This window comes from Protomyctophum bolini, assembly GCF_963924005.1.
Source record: "Protomyctophum bolini genome assembly, chromosome: 15".
Taxonomy (NCBI): Eukaryota; Metazoa; Chordata; class Actinopteri; order Myctophiformes; family Myctophidae; genus Protomyctophum; species Protomyctophum bolini.
Genome location: NC_137876.1, coordinates 18,994,411 through 19,019,441, shown reverse-complemented (window position 1 = coordinate 19,019,441; position 25,031 = coordinate 18,994,411). Strand labels below are relative to the sequence as shown.

Genomic DNA, 25,031 nt, shown 5'->3' with positions numbered 1-25,031 from the left:
CCTCACCAACTTTGATCCCAGGACGGGAGGAGAGAGAGAGAGGAGTTTGCAGCTCTATCTGAACTATGCAAAAGGCTCTTGTTCTTTGCCACGCAGATGCTCAGAGATGCAAAACTTGGGTTATAATTATAGCCCCATGCAGTAGTCACAATGAAGACCCCCCAAAAAAGGACTTGCTATATATATGTAGCCAGGTCGGGTCTATTAATATTCCAACAGAGCAGAAGTCAAAAACGTGTCGGCGAAAAGATAGATAGAGCGAGAGGAAGGGAAAAAACTGCAGTGTGGAAGAAAAACGGGGGTTGTCTATATAGCTGTCTCTCTGGCGGTTCACCTGCAGTGTGGACGCCGGGGACAGAGCATCCAAACCCGGCCGGAGCGGTGCAGCCTCCTCCCTGCAGGGCTGGCTCGGCTGGTGCAGGTGGTCAATACATCCAAGAGGCTATACAGCTATACAGGATAGATCCGCACCTTCGCTGCGTCTGTCAGTCAGTCAGTCTGTCGGTGGGATGTTAAAAGCAGGAGCACGGATCACCTTTAGCTTCCAGTCATTCTCCAAGTGGAGCATCGTGCTCTATAGCCTATACAACAACACGCACATCTGAGGAGATGCTGCGCATTTTTCCTCCCTCCCTCTCTCTCTCTCTCTCTCTCTCTCTCTCTCTCTCCCTCCCTCCCTCTCTCTCTCTCTCTCTCTCCGAGTCCTCTCAACCCCGAATCCTTTCAATCTCAATGAATGAATGAATCCCGTGATGATGGTGGTGAGTGATGATGATGATGATGACGACAACGTCACAAGCCGCCGACCAAGTTCAAGTTCATCATTTGATGAAAGAAGGAAAGAAAGAAAAGCCGAGAGAGAATGTATTTTAGGGGGGAGCCGCAATGCACGAAAAACCCAGAGAGAGAGAGAGAGTCACGTAACGTTGCGTGGTTCGTTGCGGTGTGTGCGCGCCGCCGAGGTGTGTAGTGTAGTGTGTGTGTGTGTGTGTGTGTGTGTGTGTGTGTGTGTGTGTGTCGTGTGTGTGTGTGTGTGTGTGTGAGATGAGAGTGAGTGTGAGAATGCGTTGCTCCTGTCCTGTCCTGTCCTGTCCTGTCCTGTCCTGTCCTGTCCCGCTGGCTGACTGTCTGTCTGTGGCGCGTGTGTCTCATCAATGTCCGCAGAATTCACTGAATCCTATCCGTTCCACCATCCATGGCCCTCTCTCTCTCTCTCTCGTCTCGTCTCGTCTGGCTGTGTGCAGGACACGTGCGCGCAGGCCTATCATAGGACATTGGTTCTCAATGGAAGGTTCGCGGGACCTCAAAAAGGGGTCCTATATAGTCCTAAAATCAGTGGTAGCCTACTTTATACGTGGCACGGTGGCCGGATGGATCATATAAAGTCGACTGAACCCCCATGTAGGCCCCTAGTAGGGCAGCCAGGTTTATAAAATTACTAATTAGGATATAGGCTAAGCTACTCCTGGTCTAAATGTAGGCCTAAACTAGTGAAGTGAAGGTTGCTCTCGAATTTGTAGCTATAGGCTAGGCTAGGCCTACTACTTAAGGTTAAAGTAGGCTACTGTCTGTATAGCCAGCATTATTAAGTGCATTCTATTAAAATTAACAAATAGCATACTTAAAGTATGCAAACGTACCATAGACTGTAAAAAATATGGACAAAGCGTTCCGCGGGTCTAACGTGGACGTAAAATGAAGCCTGTTTCTATGTGTCAGTCCTTGCCATGGAGGCAGCCATCTTTCTATATCCGGGCCCAGGCCCAGCTGGCCCATTGGCTGGCCCAGACAACGAGGCGGGACTTCCCCCTTCTTCTTCGTTGGTTTTTATTTTGACTCGAGTGGGTGGGGGATCCCGTTCATAGACTGTAACGGTAGCCACGCCCCTCAGAACATGCGCGACTTTATGGTAATTTTTTTAATGAATGGGACCATAATTTTCCAAAAAGAATATTATGACATTAGAAATGAGACTTTAAACTAGTGACTGGAAGAAAAAAGTATTAATGACCATGTTTATTAAGGTAATACAGTCTAGGTGAAGTTGGGCCAAAATACATGGACTTCTATGGGGCTATGGGTTTTTTTGAGCCCAATGACAGCGCCACAACAGGCCATTATATGAACTTTCATTTCCTTAGTGGCTTCACAAAATATCCGTCTGACTGCCCCCCTGAAACGTACCCTAGTAGTACTGTCAGTCATGTGTGAGTCAATAATGCTGGGATGAGGCAAAGGCAAATTCCTGAATTTATTTTTATTTAATTAAGACCAAAAACAAGGAGTGAGAAAACAAACTACAGCCAGGGACTAGAAAACTATAACTGCTGCAGCGAAACACTAAAGATGACAGGGAGAGAATCAAGGAAACTAGAACAAAGAATGACTTGTGACTAACTGTCAGAAAAGACACACAGGGAAGTTTAGATACACACACACAGGTGAGCACCAATTAGGACATTTAGCACATGATTGGCTGGGACTAAACAAGACACAGGTGAGGTGATCAACATTTGGAAATCACAGGACTGGTTGACGGGTTCGGTTCCCAAACCTTTTAGCTCAAGAGTCAAGACCCAACAGAGAGACTATAGACATGTGCCCGGCCCAGGACCCGATTAAACTAGTGAAAATAGCAGATCTACAAGCTCAATTCGCACTGCATTGCTTTGCACTCTGCTTGTGGATCTACTATTTTCATTACTTCTTAAATGTTTTTATCATCATCAAGGTATGAACATTATTATAGGCTGCATTTGTTTTATTTATTGAAATACTTTTGAAAAAAATGTTGACTGATTTTTGCTGTTTTTTAAATATTTTGAAATAATAGGCATACACATCCATATATTATATTGAAACCAAAGGAAACCATGATATTTACTCGCGACCCATCGGCTATTGTTGACAAAGATATTCGGTACAGCCACAACACAACTTGGATCCAGTTGACTATACGTTTGGTAATCGGAAGGCTCGCCTTTAAACACGCTTGTCCTCATGCCAATCACTCGCTCGGTGGAGCGGTTCTTGTATTTGATACGTAGCTTGCGGAGTTAGTTCAGTCAGATATACTCTGGGTTTCATGCCATGCTCAAGGGCACATTCATATACTCAAGGGGTTAATGCATTACTATCAGCACTGGTGTGCACAGATAGACACTAGGGGTGCCCTTGCCCTCTGGACAGAAATGTGCCCTTTTGAAGGAAAGAAAAGGGGGGCTCGGAAGTATCGCGATATTTGACTGACAGACAGGAAGCGGTGGGAAGTCTCGCGATACTTGGTACGTTCAGAAAGGTGTTTTGTGCTCTTTAGATACCATAACTCTATTAAATTACACAGTGTACACATCGAAAAGCAACACAGCAGACAATAATGTGTTACATACATGTCTTCTGTTATTTTCCAGAAGCGATTACTTTACAAAAGATCTCAGTCATTCAGAAATAGTGTTTGTTCATGAGCTGGTCACTGGGCTCTCATTGACTCCAGTGCATTCTGCCGAACTTCTGGGTGTAGTTTGGCTCCTATGAAAGCCTCCATGAAAGCGTCATGGTGCAGCCCAGTCACTTGACCATTTTCTTTCCTTCTCAAAGCTTCCTTGGTTGCCGTTATGTGATGTTTGCTCCCACCACCACCAGTGGGCTCTGTTATCCATGTTCCCCATGGGGTTTTTTATTGTATATCTCCCTGCTCTTTATGTTTAATGATGGTGTTTGATTGTGCCGAGCAGGGAGAAAAATGTAGCAGAGCCGAACGCCAAGATAAAATATTATATGCACACTTGTATTCTCATTCTATAATAGATATTGGTTATAAATAAGTTTAGGGTTAGGTTAGCCAGGCATAGTTATAGGGTTAGGCTTTAGGGTCAGGGTTACTGAGGTTAAATAGGTTTACTTTAACATAGTTTACCGACATTATGTTTAGGAATACCAGATAGGCGACCGTTCTGGTATTCCTCTGACAAAGCATACAGCAACTGGGTGGGGCATGCATTTTCAAACATTAAAAGTCAACAGACTTGGCTACCACATGACGTCCTTTCTGAAAGCCCCTAGTTCAGAGCCCTAGACCCCGTCCAAATCTGTCCATAATTTCTCCAGTTATTCACCAAACAGCCAGACCTCGACCATTCTCACCCAGAAAGTGAAGAACCATCCGTTTATGGGGAAGTTTCTATACGTTAGGCTTTTCAGGACATCCCAGCTACTGCACATAAACGGGCTGAGATAATACTCATTTCAACAGTTTATTATACAATACAATGCATTCACAACTCAAATTTGAACTTAAGAACGTAACTTGGAATGCAATTAAGAGTCACTGAATACAGACGCACGTGAATTCAACACCGTTTTCTTACAGAAGGCATCGTTGCGGTTGTGTCATCAAACTGCATGTGACTTTGTATCTTGGATAGATACCGTGTCTGACAGGTGGACATTAATTCATGGGAAAAAAACGAAACGATACAAAACAAAACACAAAACCTTTGAAATATGGACATAGAGGGTATGCGCGTGACATCATCATCATACCTGGAAGTTATGCATGAACGCCTACCGAGAAAATACTTTCTGGCCTTGACAGCTGTATCAGTCCTATCTGATTGCATTAAACGATGTTAAACAATGTTAAACTCACTTTGCCGCTCAATTTGCCATTCACTTTATGCATGCGCATACCTTCTATTACAAGGTTTCTGCCCTCAAAGCTACGATGTGTTTTACAGTGGTGTTTTAACAGCCAGTCCCTCTTCCGATGTCTTCTGGCCCCGTAGTCTAGTGGTTCTCAACCTTTTCAAGCCGCGACCTCCCAAAACAATCATATTTGATCTGGGGACCCCCAAAACAATCACATTTGAACTAGGGACCCCGCAAAACAATCATATTTGAACTGGGGACACCCCCAACCTGGCATGCACTTGGAATTGTCAAGTCGAGGCATTACATTTAGTTTGACTCTGTTCCACAGATAAATATTGTGAAATTAGATCTACAAGCTGCACAACGCCTCGTTTGCGTGGCATTGTGAGCTTGTAGATCTGCGATTTTCACAATGTGTGCCCCTTGCTCATATTATTTGACAATTTGGCCAATGTTTCACCAGTTTTATAATAGTTTGTTCATTACGTTTGATCCACTAATGGTCTCTTTTCTTTCTTTCGTTTTTTTTCTCTCGTTTTTTTTTTAATAAAAAATGTCTTAACCCATTCTGGGCGGGAACCCATTTTGGTATTAGCACTATGTTATGCTTTAGCTATTGAAAAATAGCAGATCTACAAGCTCATAGCGCGCCACCGAGTGGCGCGCTACGAGCTTGTAGATCTGCTATTCTTTTTAAAGCGAAGAACGACTGACGTAGAAGACATTTTTAGAATCTGATCTCAGGTCAGAATGGAAAACTGTCAGGATGTAGAAGACATTTTTTTAGAATCTGATCTCAGGTCAGAATGGGTTAAAAAGTATTTACTGTCTATCTGGGGGACCCCCCCGGGGGTCTCGACCCACAGGTTGAGAACCACTGCCGTATAGTCCATGGTGGTCGTCGCCTCATTTTAACTGCAACACCACCTGAGAAGACATGAAAACACATGTGATGATGATCATTCTGAGATGATCATTCTGAGGCTTTTTGTTTCATAACCCGCCCGCCCCGCAAAACAATATATTAATCAACGACCTGCCCCGCCCCGCAGCCCGCAAAAACACCCAGCAAGTCCAGTCCATTCCATTTAATTTGCTTGAGAGAGAGAGAGAGAGAGAGAGAGGGGAGGGGGGCAAGGACGTGCAAAGGGAATGTGAAGGGCAGGGGCTGTAATTCGAAAAGGCACCTTTATTTTTCTTTTACATTTCTACCCAGACTTAGAGGAATATCTGATTTTAAACACTATAGGACCAGTCTGCCCTGCAGCCCAAATGACTGGTTATCAAGTAAAATGAGCAGTTGCTTGCTTTGCTGTCATTAAATATTAAGTATCGCATCATCGCATTTGCTAATTGCCTAGAAGTGCCCATCAGTCGGAAAGTGTGTGTGATCGAAAATTGTGAAATGACACTGGACTGACAGACAGAGAGAGAGAGAGAGAGAGAGAGAGAGAGAGAGAGAGGTGTGATGGTCCCTTGTTCCTGCGTGAGTCGTAACAAATTATTTGAATGAATATATAAAACTTATACACGTGACATGCCATTATACTATCTGTCTCGGACCGGTTCACACCAAACCACTCGTTTGGTGTGTGCGCACTGCAGCATACGTGTATACTTAAGGCCTATTCATAGTGTGGATTTTCGGTGGTGAGGTGACCACCGCTCCGTTGGTGAGCTGACCACCGGAGCTGAAATAACGTTGAGCGGTGGTGAGTAAAAACAGAGAGAAGGGCTGGAGCGGTGGCGGTGGTTTGCTCTTCACCGCGGCTCGTGACGTCATGTTGTAGTTCGGTGGTCACCTAACCACCGAAAATCCAGACCATGTATGAGCCTTTAGACTTCGTTGCACGGCGGCGGTACCACACACCCAAAATAGCCGCTCTACAAGCTCACAGCGCGTTGCCTGCAACACGTTGTGAGCTTGTAGATCTGCTATATATATATCTGCTATTCTGTGTGCGTGCACTTTCCACGCCTGTACGCCGGCACCGCTATCAATTATAACTCATCCACTGCTAAATGGAAGTAGCAATAGTTCCGCACAGGCCACCATAGATTTGTTCCATTTTCTTAGAACGAGAGTTGTAAGATTTGTCTTGAATCATGATTATAATGTTATCAATTTAAGCTCTAAAAACCTCTTTAATTGGCCTGGAGGCCTTGTGAAAAAAAAAGTCAAATAAGTACTTGGCCTTCAATGATTTATGGCCCCTACACACTGTAGGAGTTTTAAAGTTGTCGGCGAGTCATCAGATCGTTTATGTATTTCACACGGCAGGAGTCTTTTTTTTTTTTAATCGTCTGTCATATCTTGGTGGCTTTCACACTAAACGATTGGTCGCCGACTAGGCATCACACACTGCAAGAGTTCACCAAGATGTGATTTAGACCCGATATATAGGCTATACACATCATTTGTTTTTTATTACAATTTATTTTGACATATCACGCACATGCAGGATGGCGCGATTCAAGTGTGAGACCGACACATGACCCTCTCTCTCTCTCTCTCTGGAAAGCCACAGGACGTTAAATCTTGATTTTCATGAAATAATTCTCCGTCACACACACAGACACACACACACACACACACACACACACGGTCCAAGGTTATGCTCATATTAACTTTAGGAAGTATTACGTTTTTTTGTATTAGCATTATGCATTCCATACATTATTAGTTATAGAGGGCAAGTATAGTGTTTTAAGACATATTTTGTCTTATTAGCCAGGGATCCTTTTATTTTTTTTTAATATATTTTTTATCCCACGATTTTGTAACCCATTTTTCACCCCTGTGTCAATCATCTAATGTGATCCTGGTCTCTACACACCCTCCACCAACCTAGTCCCCATATATGGGGGACAAGGGGAGAGCAACGGACTTGAACTCATGCTTCCTTCATGCCCGAGTGTCCAAGTTGCTCCTTTACACCTGACAGGGGGGGGGGGGGGGGGGGTTTCCCTGGTTGGACGTAGCGCGTGGAAGGAACACGTTATTCCAACCAGTTCCTTTCCCCTCCATCAGGCGCCCTGGCTGGCCAGGGGGAGGCAGCCAGGGATCCTTTTAATGCAGCAATGGCTGATGGAACAAAACTCCTACTAAACGGACCTTTTTCCATGGCAAGGTTCTGTGCCTTTGTCCAGATGGCATGAGGTTAAAGAAGCGATACAGGGGGTGATCAGTGTCCTTTGATATCGAAAGTGCTAGCCGTGTGATAGCCTTATTATTCTGTAAGTACATGTAAGTTACTGTCTTGTGCACCAGTGTGAAACTGAAGGCAGACCAAGACAATGTGAAACCTGAAACCGGTGTTCCAGTATGTTCCGTTATGCTCCGCTCTCCCTGGAAATTATATATATATAATATAAATACAACCAATTAACCACTTAGGACGGGAACCCCTTTTGGTGTTTATTTTTGTTTATTTTTATCCCACGGTTTTGTAACCCGTTTTTTCACCCAGTGTCAATTATCTAATGTAATCCTAGAGGGAGGTATAGGGAGGTAGTTTAGAGACCAGGATGATTGCATGTTTTTGTGAGGGTGCCTACCCTAGGGGACACGGGGAGAACATGCAAACTCCACACAGAAAGGCCCTTTCACGAACCCTGCATCTGCACTGATGACACGGAGGAGAGAACACGCCCGCCCCGGCGGCCACAGAGTCCCCAGCGGGAATCGAACCCAGGACCTTCTAGCTGTGAGGCAACAGCACTACCGACTGTGGCACCCTTGGTGTTTTAACCATTAAACATTTTAAAATCGTGAAAATGTGTGCAAATCTTTGAATATATACTATTTCACAGCTAACGTTTTAACTCAAATATTTGCTTCTGGGGATCCCTGAAACAACATATTTTCAGATGGGGGTCGGCGGCATGTCGTCCTTGACATGAAATAGTTTGAAAACCACCGATATAGAAACATGGGGTTTTCAGACAACTGTCAATCTGGTCTCGGGTCTAACCGGGTTATCATTTGTTATAATGTACAGTATACAATAGCGACAATAGCACAACGCCGTGGCATCGTTAATTATGCGACAATCTGGGTTTCCTCGGAGGTCCGTTCAGATGCTTGGCTCCTGAATGGATCTGTGTTTCCACGGAGGTCCGTTCAGATGCTTGGCTCCTGAATGGATCTGTGTTTCCACGGAGGTCCGTTCAGATGCTTGGCTCCTGAATGGATCTGCGTTTCCACGGAGGTCCGTTCAGATGCTTGGCTCCTGAATGGATCTTCACATCAAGCTTGGCTTGAATTCTGGATCCCCGTCTGCCAAGCATCCACACCATGAAATGGCTGTGCCGTTTCGGTTAGGATTAGACAATCATTACACAACCTCTGAACAACATGCAATCTGCTCATGTCAGGTTAACTGAACCGTCGAGAAGCAGGCTTTTCCTTTCGTGCCGTCCTCCCCCTTTTACCCTTTCCAATAAAGCCCCCGACCTCGCCTCACCAGGCTTTCCACCTCGGAGGAAAGCCTGGTCTCCAGAAGTTCCAAAAGTGCCGTATGATCCGGTTCGGGAGCGGATGACCGTTACGTCATGTTGTAGTGTTGTTTTGTAGTCGTCCGGCAGGAACAATCAAACGGAACTTCCTTTTCCCTCAAACCGGAAGAATAACAATAAAACCTCTCGTAGCCTGTAGCTTTTATTGAGGGGAAAAAGGAAGTTCCGGAAGATTGCTGACTACAGAACAATACTACAACATGACGTAGCGATATCATCCGCTCCCGACCGGTTCATGAACCCGAAATGGAATGGTGCCCCTAGTCTGTGACGAAGTGTCCTTGAGCAAGAATCTGAACCCCTAATTGCTCCCCATGTGCAGGTTGGTGCCTTGCATGGTTTCCTCTGCCACCAAGTGTGTGTGTGTGTGTGTGTGTGTGTGTGTGCGTGTGTGTGTGTGTGTGTGTGTGTGTGTATGCATGCATGCAACGGCACACTGTAAAGCACCTCGGATAAAGGCGCTATATAAATGCACCATTTTTACCCCTCAATGTACCCTGAGGGTTCCTTGGACCCTTGCACCACCAACGGAGGTGTTTTGAGGTGTGTGTGTGCGCGGCGTGCAAGTGTGAATGTGTTATTTGGGTGACATACAAGGATAAACACAGCGGATGCTCTTAACACAATGAGTCACCAGAGGGCAGAGCACACGACTCAGCATTTTCCTTCTGCTACGCTGGGTAGAGACTGCCAATGACACGCTCCCTGTGTTGTACACAACACACACACAGGGAGGAGACAGACAGAGATTGCTTTGGCAATGTAAATCTATGTTTTCTCATGCCAATGAAGCTACTTTGAATTGACAAAGGGAGAGAGAGACATAGACAGAAAGAGAAAGAGAGTGAGAGAGAGAGAGAGAAAGTGAGAGAGACAGAGAAAAATAGACAGATAGAAAGATAGAGAGAGAACGAGAGTGATGGACAATGAGACAGACAGACAGACAGACAGACAGACAGACAGACAGGTACCTTGTTGGCAGCCTCCAGTGAGCTGACGAGGCTGTTGAGCTCGTCTCTGCTCATCTCCATGACAACGGGCCGGAGGACTCCGTTCTCCCTCACGTCCAAACTGAGACTCAACAGAGGTGTCTGCAAGGACTGGATCTTATCACTGGACAGCGCTAACTGAGAGAGAGAGAGACAGAGACACAGAGACAGAGAGAGAGACAGAGATTTTGTAAGCTTTTTTTTTCTTCAGTGTAACACAGCTCTGTTTACACATGTCTTGTTTTGTTCCACTTTTGCTTTGGCAATGTAAAACGTGTTTTCTGATGCCAATAAAGCCCTTTGAATTGAAGAGAGAGAGAGAGACACACACACAGAGAGACAGAGATGGGAGGGGGGGGAGGAGGGGAGACAGATGGCCCGATTGAGCACGTCTTATTTCCACGTCTTATGCTGTAATTAGCCCTTCGCTAAGTCCCTCCCCAACCCGTCCTTGTCCAATAGACACGTTAGCAGTGAGGAGACAGGGCAAGCTGTCCTTCTCACCCATTGAGATGCATGTTAAATAACGGGATTTCTCCGTATAAATAATCGATCATTTCAGTAGCAAGAGTATCAAAATGTCCTCTAAATCTAGTCAACCAGGCCTACAGTAGGCTATGCACTGGACAAATGTGCATGACATTATTTAAATAAAAGAAATACGAGGAAATGACAGAGGGGACAGAGGGGTATACAACATGAACTTCAACGACCGCCCGACAGGAGTTTTCATGCGGTCATTAAGTATTATTGGATTAATTAATAACATGCCAGGATATCGCACCGTTCAACCCTTATTTTGAAGATCAAACACAGTGACCGGATGTTGTGTCAGCTTAATGGTGTGTGTTGACTCTCGACCGGATGTTATTGCTTGCCTGGAGCATGATTAGTACTGGCCGGCACCATTACTACGACCACCAGGCTCCGTGCAATAAGCGCTGTTTTGACCAAAAATTCCACCTGGGAGGGGCATTTGGAGACTAAAGAAAGCGTGAGTACGCGTGCACACACGCGCATGCACAATCAAAGATGGCGCAACCCAGGGTCTAAGCTAACAACAGATAGCCATCCGAAGCTAATGTGAGTAGGCTTTCCACTAGATAGGATCAAACACATTTATACTGAATAAACATAGGCTACGCATTTAGGCAGCGTCGCTTCCCGACAAATACCGCAGACTACGTATTTTGGCAGGGAAACGTTTAACACAATACCCTCCAGGATAAATTCATTCATTCAATCGAACCGGCCAGGATTTTCACCCCGTTCAATCCTTATCGTGGGTTCGATTCCCGCTGGGGACGCTGTGGGCACTGGGGGGGCGTGTACTCTCCTCCGCATCATCAGTGCCCATACCCGAGGCGGGGTTGGCGAAAGGGCCTTTCTGTGTGGAGTTTGCATGTTCTAACCGTGTCCCCTAGGGTAGGTGCCTTCACAAAAACATGCAGTAATCCTGGTCTCTAAACTACCTTGAACTGGTCAGAATGACATGTTCCTTCCACGCCATACGTCCGGCTGGGGAAACTCTCCCCTGTCAGGTAAAAAGAAGCAGCTTAGACTCCTCATGCATAGAATGACCCCCCAGGTTGGCAGAGGAAGTGTAGCGCCCACGATTACATTACATAATTGACACTGGGTGAAAAAATGGGTTGCAAAAATCGTGGGATAAAAATTATGAACAATAAAAAAAACGTATTTTGAAGAGCCAAAAACCACAACCGGATGTTACTTATGTTACTTAGGACCTATACGGTCTTCATAGGTCAAAACATGTCGGTTGAATAAAGTTTTCCTCCTTTTTAACCTTTAAGTGTGCCCGGATCTCCGCTTTGTTCTATAAATGTACTTAGTTACTCCACTGCCAATGTGTTACCACTTTAGCGCCTTATGCTTAACCTCACGAACATTACTGGATCTGCTGGTCTTATGCTGTGTATGTAAATATAATTATTAATAATAATTATTATTATTAATTAAAATATATTAACAGTTTGACTGCAGAATTAATTACATCGCAATGCCACGTTCAGTGCCTGGATTTAAAAACGCGAATTAAACAATGAAAACGTAACTCGTGTAACTCGTTATTGGGGGGGAAGCTGTCCTACATCAATTCACCCTTTGTCAAGACCCGCCCGTGGTTGTGCCCCGGCCTCTTCGCACCCATTGCTTCCCGTTTCGTGGTTGGACAAAAATCCTCTCTCTCCATCCACTACCATTGAAATAGCATGTTTTTCAGTTGCTTCATATTGATATTCTGTGCACTTGTAACAGAGTTTAGTGGGTTCCACTTGCTCCATCAGCAATGACATTTCTTATTGGTTAGTGGGCGGCACCCATTGAATAACACTGGTGTCCATGTTTAGAGTGGTGTCAGTCTAACATGAGACATGCCCATGGTGACATGTGTTCCTCAGCAGTCAGCACACTATATTTTCAACAAGAGTCTGTATGTTTACTGTGATACTGTAATATTAGTTGTCCTAAACATGCTAAATGTACCAACATGAAGTGGCGATGTTTTGTACATGTTTTCAATTAATTATTTTGACATACTAAACTGTAAACTAAACTAAAAACATGCTCTTGGTCACACTGTTAATTCTATTATAGAGACGTGCTGAGGATTGGGTGTGTTACACAGACAGAAACTGACCAGATACGTCTGTGTATTTACCAGGTACATTGTTTGAAATCTGTATTGTATGTTTATTGAGTGGTGTCAGTCTAACATGAGCCATGCCCATGACGTGCTGAGGATTGGGTGTGTTACACAGACAGAAACTGACCAGATACATCTGTGTATTTTACCAGATTAAACTGTCAACAAAGAGAGAAGTCGTCCGGAACTTCATTATTCCACAACACCAAGGACACCAAGGACCACCAAGGACCACCAAGGACACTTCCACCAACCCACGGATCATTGGACGGCCTGCTCTAACTCCTGAGCCTCAGACGCCTCAGTCTCGTCTCATCAAATAATGGTGGCACTCAATTGTTATTTTAAACTTGGTGCCAGTAAAAAGGAACATCACAGGTGCCGCATATGACTGGACTGGGCATATCATGTTTGTTTTTAGTTTTTTCCAAAAAGTATGTTTTAGCAAATTTAACATAAACAAGGCGGAACGAGGGCGGAACTGGTTAGTCAGTCAGGGACCAATCAGAAGGCCGAAAAAGGGGTGAATTAACTCGTCCAACTCGTGAATGGGGAGGGAAGTGTTTTAATAGTCTTATGCTATGTGTATGTATAAATATCTCACCACTCTCCTCACATCCGCGGTGCAGAAAGACGCTTAATAATTTATCATTCTTATTAGTATATATATGTTTTAACCTCAATAATGATGAGTCTCTCAGCGATGTCCTCCGCAATGTGTAAACATGAGAGATAATGATGAAATTGACACCCTGTAAATTCAGTCGGTTTTTGATTGCAAGCAGAGTGTATCGGTAACGTTTTGCAGCCGGTGTCAGACAGACAGGGTGGTGTCAGAGTAATATTCATATCCATATTCATATATTTTCCCTTAAAAAACCTGCACTTTCCACATGTTTCACACAGTTTTAATGTCTTTGCATCGATTTTAAATCATTCAATCGTAGCGTGTCGTATCGCCATAATGAACCAATATCGTCCATGTATGTACATGTCAACCATGTATCGTAAAATGCATCGTTACAGAGCTCTCAACCAGTGGTCCGGGGACTGCCAGTGGTCTTTGAGGGGGTTCCATCCGGTCCACAGCTAAATGATGGAGAGTTGGTAACCAAATGGACCCTTATTTAAATCTAAGAAAGTGTAAAATGAAACCATCATTCATCACTTTACACTCTCAAGAGTTACATTATTGTTAAACATCTGCATTACCTAATTTACAAGAAGTCTATACACAATTAGAGAATGTAGAAGAATTGCCTGTCTTGCCTGTCATCTTTCATATGGTACCACATCAATACAGCAGGGAATTGTGGACAAAATCTTTTTTTAGTTTTGGGTCTGAGAGGCTAGATAATAATAATGGATTGCATTTTTATAGCGCTTTTCTATGCACTGTGAGTGCCTACTCAAAGTGCTTTACAACGGTCCACTCATTCATACATTGGGGGTGAAGCGGCGAACAGTCAACGCCAGTGGCACCACTCACTCACTTCCCACATTCACACACCAACGGTGGCAACCACTGGAGGCAATGTGGGGTCGGTCGGTGCAGTGTCTTGCCCAAGGACACTTCCGCCGACCCACGGATCATTGCTCTAACTCCTGAGCCTCAGACGCCTCAGTCTCGTCTCATCAAATAATGGTGGTCCGTGGCTCAAATGTCGAAAAGAATAATGGACCTTCTGGTGCAGACTAACACACTGATGTACAGGCCAGCCTGGGCGCCATGAATCTAATAATATCCAATATAATTCTGTGCTTTTAAAGTGAGCGCAGTAGGTAACATAATATGTCTGTAGGAGGAGGAGAACGAGACGCAGGCTGTCCGTGGGGCTAATGGGAATTAAAAACAGACAATAAAATCAAGAAGACAATTTAACCGTCAAATGAAATAGGCTTACAGGTGATTAATTTTACGGTTGCATTTTAATGAACTAGCGCCGTAGCCTTTGTTAGGGTGCTTAGAGGACAGTCTAACGCGCCCGTTCACAAACACTGGGGTCGGGACACATGTGGGGGTCGCGGACACATTGTTATGGGTCCCTTTATTTATTTTTTGTTTCCTACATTAGCTTATTATTTTTATATATTACATTAGTTATTATTATTATTACATTTTCAAAAAACATCCCCCAAAAAAGCAAGAATTCATGAATAAAAAATAAATTCCAACCAGTTCCTTGCCCCTCCATCAGGCGCCCCGGCTGGCCAGGGGGAGGCAGTTTTAGAGACCAGGATTACTGCATGTTATGCCAGACATAGCCAAAGTATTTCCGTGGGTCCCCCAAGCCAAAAACGTTGAGAACTCCGGGGACACGGGGAGAACATGTGAGGGTACTACTACCTACCCTAGGGGACACGGGAGAACATGTGAGGTACTACCTACCCTAGGGGACACAGGGAGAAGATGTGAGGGTACTACTACCTACCCTAGGGGACACGGGAGAACATGTGAGGCACTACCTACCCTAGGGGACACGGGAGAACATGTGAGGCACTACCTACCCTAGGGGACACGGGAGAACATGTGAGGGTACTACTGCCTACCCTAGGGGACACGGGAGAACATGTGAGGTACTACCTACCCTAGGGGACACGGGGAGAACATGTGAGGTATACCTACCCTAGGGGACACGGGGACAACATGTGAGGTACCAGGTACCCTAGGGGACACAGGGACTCGTGGGGGAACATGTGAGGTACTACCTACCATGAGCTGCCAGTCACAGAAACAGTGTACGGTACCTTGAGCTGCCAGTCAAAGTCCTGCAGCGTGGTGCTGGAGATGTTGTTGGTTCTGTCCAGCAGAGCCTGACACATCTCCTCCTGTCTGGCCCTCAGCACGGCCAGCAGCGCCTCCCGGTGGCCGCTGGACACATCTGCCAGCACTGCCAGCACCTACAGTAGTACACAGCGTGTGCAGCACAACAACACACAACAATAATAAGCCATCGCAAGTGCGATGCGCACACGCACACGCACACGCACACGCACACACGCTCCTGACTCTACGCCAAGATTAGGGTTTGGATTGAACGATTGCGATTCCTTAACGAATCCTATATATCTTTCCGTATATATAAATTTGGCCTTGAGAGAGATCAAAATGGACCCTTACATGTCTGGAACTCTATGCCTTATGCCTACTCTTATTAGGCTTTTTTTATTATTTTGAAAAACATAAACGATCTAACAGTTCACAAAACGTCAATCAATGTGGATCAATTATTATCATCATCACTATTTTAAGATGTTTTTTTCAAAACATGCCTAATAAGATTATGGCATAAGGGAAGATGGAGAGTTATGGTGGTCCTTGGTGGAGAGTTATGGAGGAAAACCTCCATATGCCAGCTCTGACAGTGTGATAAAACCAAGTTCCAAAAACGGTTCCAAATGTGATGGACCCGATTTTGTTTCCTCAACGTTGGATCCGGTTCCATACGACCAACTGTGGTCCCATACGGCACAATACTGTGAGTACACTTAACTCAGAAAAAACTAAACTTTCACATTTCTGAAAGCAGTCCTACTAGTGCAGGGAGCACCTATTTAACAGCATTTCTTATAAATTGAAATTGAAATTAAAAAAATAATTAACAAAATACTATACCCTCAAATGTTTCGTTCTATCAAATGCAACATTATAATTAGCTCGCAGTTAACGGCATTTCTTATGAACTGAATAGAGGGTATGCGCATGCTTAAAGTGAATGGCACATCGAGTGGCAAATCGAGTGTCAAAGCAACATGCAAAGTGAGTTTAACATTGTTTAACGTCGTTTAATGCAATCAGATATGACTTTTCTGTGTGGATGTATGGGCTGTCAAGGCCACAAAGTTGTTTTAGGCCACTCAGTATAGGCGTTCCTGCATAACTTCCTGGTTTGATGATGATGTCACGCACATACCCTCTATTATAAATAAAACGTGACAAAACAGTTCCCAAAAAGCTTTAAAATGTTCCCTGTAAAAATAATAATGAAAATAAGCTAAATAAGCTAATCAAGCTGGTCTCTTCAATTCAGCAGCACCAGGTTGTAAAGCACAAATGTCCCACCATGGCATCAATAACAGTATATTATATCATGTCAGTGGACTACTCCCATTCAACAGCACAAGTGTTGCATAGAGAGGAAAAAACATTGGCCAATATCGTCGAAAATCTTTTTTTTGCACGGATTGGTGATCTGTCTATCCCTACTAAAAACGGCCATAGCCAAAATGTGATGACCTCATCACATTTGTGATGAGTTTGACGGCTATGGTTCCTCCACTGGGATTTCTTAGTTGGGACTTTTGATATGTTGTTACTAACATATTTATGAAACAAAAACAGTTGAAAGTGTTTCTGTTGCAATTTGTTTGAGGTAATTTCTCAAAATGCCTGCACTATACAGTACTGTTGCCAAACACCTCTACACCTCTGATGGGAAACTGTAAACACCACATACAGAGCCAAAAGCTGTTTCTCTTAGACCCATAGAGGGTGCCACAAATCTTACAAATGTCAGTGTGTTTGTTGCAGAAATGGTTTGTTGCAGAAACATGATTTTTCACCAAATTGGGTACTCTAGGCCTCCTGCCTGGCAGTTCCAACCTCAACATCCTTCTACCGATATGCTCAATATCCCTCCTCTGTACGTGTCCAAACCATCTCAGTCTGGCCTTATCTCCAAAACATCCGACATGCGCTGTCCCTGCTCTGATGTACTCGTTCCTGATCCCATCCATCCTCGTTACTCCCAGAGAACATCAACATTTTAAGTCTCTGCTACCTCCAGCTCTGCAGTCTCTCTAAACCATTGATTTTCAAAAATGAATTGCTAAAACAGCCGATCTACAAGCTCACAACACATGGCCTGGCGATGCCTCGTGAGCTTGTAGGTCATACGTGGCCAATTGGCCGCCCGCGGGGCCACATGCGGCCCCCATGCACCATCACTTAATGCGGCCCTCAGGTTAATATCAGAACATTGATGTTATTGATTTCAGCTAATTACTAGTTTTAATGTTATTGTCTATTTTTTATGTCCAATGAATTTGTATTTAGTTCATAAAGTTAACATAACTATAATTAAATGCATTTGAAATTCAATACAAATATTAGTTTGTATTTGTATAAAAATGGCAAAAATAGCCGATCTACAAGCTCAAACCGTGTCGCACCGCGACGCGTTTTGAGCTTGTAGATCAGCTATTTTTTTGCTACGACAGTAATATGCAATGTGGCCTCTCTGGAGTGAGTGTGGAAATATAGTGGCTCTCTCCATCGTCAAAGTTTCCCAACCCTGTTCTAGGTCGGCCATTTAAGCCATTTATTTTTTTCGAAATCCATAATTTTAACCTGACCTCCTCCTCAGAGCTGCTGTTCCCCACGGCCAGGCGGAAGAACGACGTCAGAGACTCCTGCAGCTGCAGCCACTCCTCCAGGCTCCAGGTGGCGCCGTAGTCTGCCAGGTGAGGGCCCTCCCGCCCGCACAGCCCGTCCACCACGCCGTGACACAGCTGCAGGGGGAGGGAGACAGCGATCGACACATGCAACACAGTTAATATGGGGGTTAATATCGAGTCCGATTGATTTGAACTAAGGGTTGTCCCGATCCGATCACGTGATCGGAAAATCTGGGGCGATCACATCATCGAAATCGGATCGGGAACAAAAAATTATAATATCGGGACATCCCCAGTATCATCATTATATCCATATGGATATTGTACCATTGTGATATCGCATAAGTGTTATAGAAAAATATAAATGTAAATAATTTCAACTGTTCCCGAATACGGTTGCCTGGTCATCTATCTAATATAACAATGCTTAAGTTGATCACGTGCCAAAAGCGGTGGACAGAAACTGGTCGACAGAAACTGGTGGACATGTGCTGTTGCCACAACAGGGGCAGAAACAAGGCCACAACCACGCTATTTACACACACTACAACTCGCTTACAATTCGCAAACCTGGCAACACTGCCCTGTGTTCATGCTGTTGTCAGAGGCCCGCCCCCGGCTCACACGTCACTACTCTCTCCGTCTCTCCGCTCGCAATCGGCAGCCATCTTGCTTTTTATTTATATGGGCGAGTGGCAATTTAATGCAAATACATTAATTATAGGTCCAGCAAGCAAATCATGATGGTCTGTAGGTCACAATAACATTCCGATTTTAGGTGTTGTGTTTTGTATGACATTTTGGCCAGTAGTTTTATATCTATCTCAGCTTTTGCCTGATAGCACACATGCTAACAGTGCTGACCACAACGTTAGCAGCATTTGATGACAGGTTTCCATAGCAACGTACAGTGTGCGCAGACCTAACGTGAGCTTCTGGGACAGAAACTTGCGTTTTCATGACAGCAGCAGCTGCTGCAGCCTCTGATAGCTACTGTGCTAAAGATGCTAAAGCAACACAAAACAACATCCACACGCAAACCAAAACAAACCAGGGACCAGGGTTGCCACATATCGTGGATGTGAGAGTGAAACAAGCAACCAGGTCTATAAAAATGTTAATAGGCCAGTTCAAAGTAGGTAAATCAGAAATGGTCCGGAAATTAGTCTTAAAATAATCAATTATAGTGTTGACTGTCAAACTTTGTTGTCTAATGTTGTTTCAGAGCAGTGGAACTCAAACATTTCCATGTCAAGGACTACCAATAGATAAACAAGTCCAAAGTAGCTTATAATGATCAGACTTGGCAACACTGTCTCTAGGTTGAACGTTCTACTTTACAAGCTCACACATATGAAATATGTTTTTTTGAATCAAACTGAGACATATTTTATGATAATACTGTTAGCACAGTCATCATACTCCAAGAGCATACAAATGGAACCAAATGGACCCTGATTTTCCCAGAGAGCAAATGATATCAAATGGGGGTCTGTGGCCTAATGCATTTCAAACTTGGTATTATATTCTCTGCATATCTTATCAACTTATTTCACCACAATACTTTACTGAATATTTCACAAGAATATAACACAAGAGTCAAATGTACGGTCAAATGTAATCACAATATAGGCTACAGATGTAAATATTTATGACACAGTAAAATGTCGAAAATTAGTGCTATCCCCCCCCCCCCACACACACACACACACGACAGGCAAGGCTGTTGTTTGCATCGTTAGCAGGCAGCAGCTACCTTGGCACTGCTCTCTGTGACTGTAGTTGTTTCACCATGTTTGCGTATTTATGAGAAATAAAAAACACTTTCTGTTATTATAATAATTTATAACCCATCCGTTACTACATGTGCAGGGCACACTACTGAGTTTAAAAACACAGCTGAAACATGAAGTGGAGTCTGTCAACTCCGGCAATTTCCTTCTTCCCATATTGCGCTGCAATGTAACTAGGATTCGCCGGCCAAAGGCCGGCGAAATTCTAGTGATTCACATTAGCCTTGATTCTGTCCACAACCCGAGTAGTACACTTCATTCAACTGTATTCAATGCTGTCACATTGCAGCGATCCGTATCCGAGTACACTCCATTCAACTGTATTCAATGCTTTCACATTGCAGCGATCCATATCCGAGTACACTTCATTAGGCTTGGGCGATATAGATTTTTTGATATCGGTATTGATGCCGTGAATAATACCGCGATAATCGGTATTACCGACCTTTTTCATTTGGCTGGAACCCGAAATGCTGCCAAACAGCAGTATTTCCAGATGGTTTTTTTTACGAACCAACTTGCTAGGACTTGTTACTCTCACCGGCACCATGTTTTGTTTGCTTTCCTGGGCGGAGGCGGTCCGACAATGCTGCTGTCGCCTCGTCGCCGTAATTCAGCGTCAGTGCCAGTCAATGCATGGACACTAAGTTATTAGGCAAATTATAGTTGTTTAAAATGAAATACTCGTAAATTCATCACACAGACACACACATACAGTAATGTAGACATTTATAATTTACAAAATTACGATATTAGTATTATGACGGTATTCAGTATTATTTATATACTCCGCGATATTACCGATTTTGATTTCAAATATTGCGGTAAGGGTAAACGGTAATATCGGTATATTGTAATATCGGTATATTGCCCAAGCCTACACTTCATTCAACTGTATTCAATGCTTTCACATTGCAGCGATCCGTATCCGAGTACACTTCAATCGGTTCCGATGTGGACCCGGGAACGGTTGGCTGATCCACTCCCGGGAGCGATATGCAGCATTCACACTACCAAAAGTGGTCCCAAGTGCACATCTGGGACCATAGTGTGAATCCCCACCCCCTATATATTTTCAACCAGTCCCTCCTTGAGGGGGTTCCAACTTACAGGTGGTCGCCAGCTAAATGATAGCTGGTAACCAAATGGGACCCTTGATTTGTACTATTTGAACTATTGAGAACGTAAAATTAAACTAAATGGACCCGTACGGGGAATTTGGTTTTATTTTACGCTCTCAAGAGTTACCTTATTGTTAAACATCTGCACTACTTCATTTACAAAAGTCTACACAATTAGAGAATGTAGAAGAATTGTTAATTTGACTATCTCTCGTAATGGCACCAACATCAATACAGCATAGAATTGTGAACAAACTTTACGTGGCATATGTAGACGAGCAAATCGGCTATTTTTGTCCTACACAAAGGTTAAATTCCCATCGACAATGAATGGATGATGTACGATGATAAGAGCGCCCCTCACTTAACACGGGTGTGATTTAATATCTATGCTAGGGCCAAGGCCTTGACAGCCATGGTGCAGTCTTATGCAAAGGCTATAATGTAACTTAGAAAGCATGCTATGTTGAGTTTCAATGTACAGACTATTTATGTTTGATAGAATACCGTTAGTTAGACTGATGCTTGGTTCTTGGTTCACCTATTGTCCTAGATAACTATTTCTATGCACGTGATGTATATTATTACCTTGTGTTTTGCTTGCTTACACTAAATCGCTCTGGATTAAGACTCATCTGCTAAATGCCTGAATTGTAAATGTGCTGCCAGCACATTATCTTATTTGATAAGAACAGCAGCAGCTGTGTTGACACAAGGCAAAGCTGTGTGCTATCTGTTATGCACAAAGCACGACGCTGCTTCAGGGTAGAGCAGTCTCTGTGGCAGTCTCTGTGGAAAGGACCCAAAATGTGGTCGCAGATCACCATCTGAAAACAACTGTGTGCCAGGGACCCTCCCCTCCTACCCCAATGACCCCATACAAGATTTGCTGTTAAAAGAATATTCAAATGTGTTCACATTTTTGAGGGGCGCTAGCTCCTCCTATATGCAGCTATCGTGTAGATTTTTGTCCTAACACAAACATTAATTTCCCATTGACAATCAAAGGATAATTTACGTCATACGTGTCTGAGCAAATCTGTGTTTTTGTCCTACACAAAGATTCAATTCCTATTGACAATGAATGGAGAATGTATGTAATATGTAGACGAGCAAATTGGCTATGTCGATCCTACACAAATTAATTTGCCATTAACAATGAAGCAATAGAAGATGATAAGAGCGCCCCTCACTTCACACAGGTGTGATTTTTAAGGGGCGCTTGCCCCTTCTATAAACAGCTTTTGTCCCCGCCCGTCTCAAGATTTGCCATTGACAATGAACAGAGAAATTCTGCTAAATATGTCGTAAATTAAACATCAAAACGCCATTGAAGGGAAAATGTATATGTAAACGAGCAAATCACCTAACCAATCACAGGCAACAGGCATTCTGATTGGCCAATGGCCAGTATGAGATGATGTATGATGATAAGCGCGCCCCCTCATTTCACACAGGTGTGATTTTATTATCAAAGATAGTTGGAAAATAGCCAATGTACAAGTGTTTCAAACAGTGACTGATTTTAACACTGCTTTTTATACTATATATTATGAAAGAAGTCATAATAATACACTTCAAATAGCTCTGTCTGCAGCACTACTGTAGCTTCTACTGCTGGTAAACAGCTCCCTCTGGCGGGCTGTGTGAAGAACTGAGATGCCATGCAACATCACCATTATGTTTCGAGTTGTAACTTGTCTTTGTGCACACACATTTTGCTAGAGAATGACCGTGATATTAAATACATTTCAATCTGGGTTACGGAACATATAAGAAAACGTCCTTTGGTGAGCAGTGGGAGGCACGGAATTGACAGGTGTGATTAATTACACTACAGCAGGCCTACACGAATCTTAAACTATAGGAACAGATCTAGCCCCTCTCGGAACCCTCCGTAAAGTTTGTTTACTTTACATAGGGCCTTTGCATCTATTCCACGCGAAATGGTATAGAGACGTACATATCCCTCGGAAAAGGCCGTGCTGCGGCCTTTTGGTGGTGGTGAGATGTTTCAAAAGAAGCATATATCGGTTATAGGAGACAACGGAAACGTCAGATAATTTTCATTTGGCGCAGAAGCCGTATTTTGTTTGGACAATAAATGACTCCATGTTAATTGCAGCAATTAATTAACAGGTTCGTATAAACCATGAGGCCACGATCATGGATGTGTCATCCTGTGTGTATAAATATGAAATGTAATATCACAAGCCATTCTCGTGATATCCATTCATCATGTAGCTCTGGTCTAATGCTCTAGCCTCTAATGCCTTCAATACGGCAGCAAAGGGCATTTATAGGGCTATATGGACCAGAGTGAGCTACATGTCTGTATTTTACGAGCAGCTGCAGTGTTAGAAACATATGGTCTCTCTCACAGTCTCACTGTACTTTGGTATTTCCACTGTTTTATTTTTGGTACCCCCAAAACATCCCTGCCTATTAGTACGAAACAATTAACCTAAATACAGTAGGGAGTAGGACTGTTTCACCACCCCACTATACTACAGTGGCTGATAAACTGCTGGAAATGATGGGTAGAGAGTGAGTGCATGTATATTATTGTGTTATAATGCAAACACACAGGTAAACAACATGAACAGTAGTGCAGTATAGTACTTACAGCAGGACATTGAGCCTCAGGTAACTTTGTGAGCAGTAGAAGCACCATGGTGCTGTTTTCATTCAGACAGCTTCCTGCTCCCGTTCAACAGTACTCCGCGGAGTACTGTTGAACAAGGAGAGGTCATCCACGTCACGATCTGAGGCACTGGGAAGAGGAGGAGGAGGAGAGGAATAGAGCAGTGGTTCCCAAAGTTGGGGTCCGGGGAGTCTGGGACCCCCTAGGGGTCCTTGAGGGAGTTCCACCAGGGGGTCCCCGGCTAAATGATAGTTAGGAACCAAATATAATGGACCCTTGGTCTGTAACTCGGACTCTCGGAGGACCAGTTAGGGTTAATTTAGTTCCATTTGGAACTAAATCCATTTGGAGTTAAATTACCTTTGATTTTACAATACATTGGTGTCCCCCCCAGACATAGAAATGCCATTAAATAGAGCAGTGGTTCCCAAACTTTTTCATGTCAATGACCTCCAAATTTATGCTAATTAGCCTGCGAACCCCCCATTTGAAAAGATATGCCAGGGACCCCAATAAGAGAAGATTGTCACGGCTCTAGCAGTGATTCTCAACCTGTTACATTTCAATGACCCATATAGTTTGACATGCATAAGTCTACACTACAGACCCCCATTTAATCATTTCTATCTCTGGGATAAGGAAAAAACTTTCGCACATTCATTCATTCACATCCATTCATTGTCAATGGGAATATCATCTTTGTGTACGACGGAAATCTACACTAATTGCGTCCCTCAAAAAATTAAAAGAATGAGACCCATTACTTTTGAGGGATACAATCAGAGTGGGCACTAAGGAAAGGTGGGCACCTTGATCGATTGAAAATTGGTTATTTTGTTCAAAATGTAAAAAGATATATATTGGAAAAAGGGTCTGAATTCTATAAATGCACCCTTCAACTTCTTGTTCATGGCCACAAATTAATGATTGGATAAACAGCTTTGTAGACATTCTTTGCGAACTTGCGACGTGTATGACTCGTTCTCTTGGCCAGTTCACACAAAAGAGACTTTTTTAACTGGTTATAAATAAAGGTTAAATACAGTAAAATAAAATAAAAATGTTGTGACGTGTATGACCTCTCCTTCTTTAGTGAACACAGCCTTGCTCTGTGTCATGCTCAGCTGATTTGGTAGTCACATGACTCATAGTCACATGACTGACGCAGTCACGTGACGTGACTACCAGTGGCAGTGAAAGTGACTTATTTTTTAAATTAAATATAAATGCCTTTAGAGACTTCATTCAAAGTGC

General features: G+C 43.6%; 1 protein-coding gene across 2 annotated transcripts; it reads right to left on the bottom strand.

Annotated features, from left to right (window-relative positions):
- Window positions 1-2,238: 2,238 nt before the first annotated feature.
- On the bottom strand, window positions 2,239-23,832 carry commd8 (COMM domain containing 8). Of its 2 annotated transcripts, XR_013965379.1 has the most exons (6): window positions 23,760-23,832; window positions 18,178-18,333; window positions 15,571-15,723; window positions 10,140-10,295; window positions 4,279-5,577; window positions 2,239-4,180 (listed from the first exon to the last, which is right to left on the bottom strand). XR_013965379.1 is itself a non-coding variant. In XM_080783622.1 (5 exons), the coding sequence occupies exons 1-5, from the start codon at window positions 23,805-23,807 to the stop codon at window positions 5,557-5,559; spliced, it is 534 nt and encodes a 177-aa protein (XP_080639748.1). In that variant the 5' UTR covers window positions 23,808-23,832; the 3' UTR covers window positions 2,239-5,556. The 2 variants fall into 2 exon arrangements, 1 of the variants encoding a protein (XP_080639748.1); XM_080783622.1 differs by having other exon boundaries at window positions 2,239-5,577.
- Window positions 23,833-25,031: the final 1,199 nt, after the last annotated feature.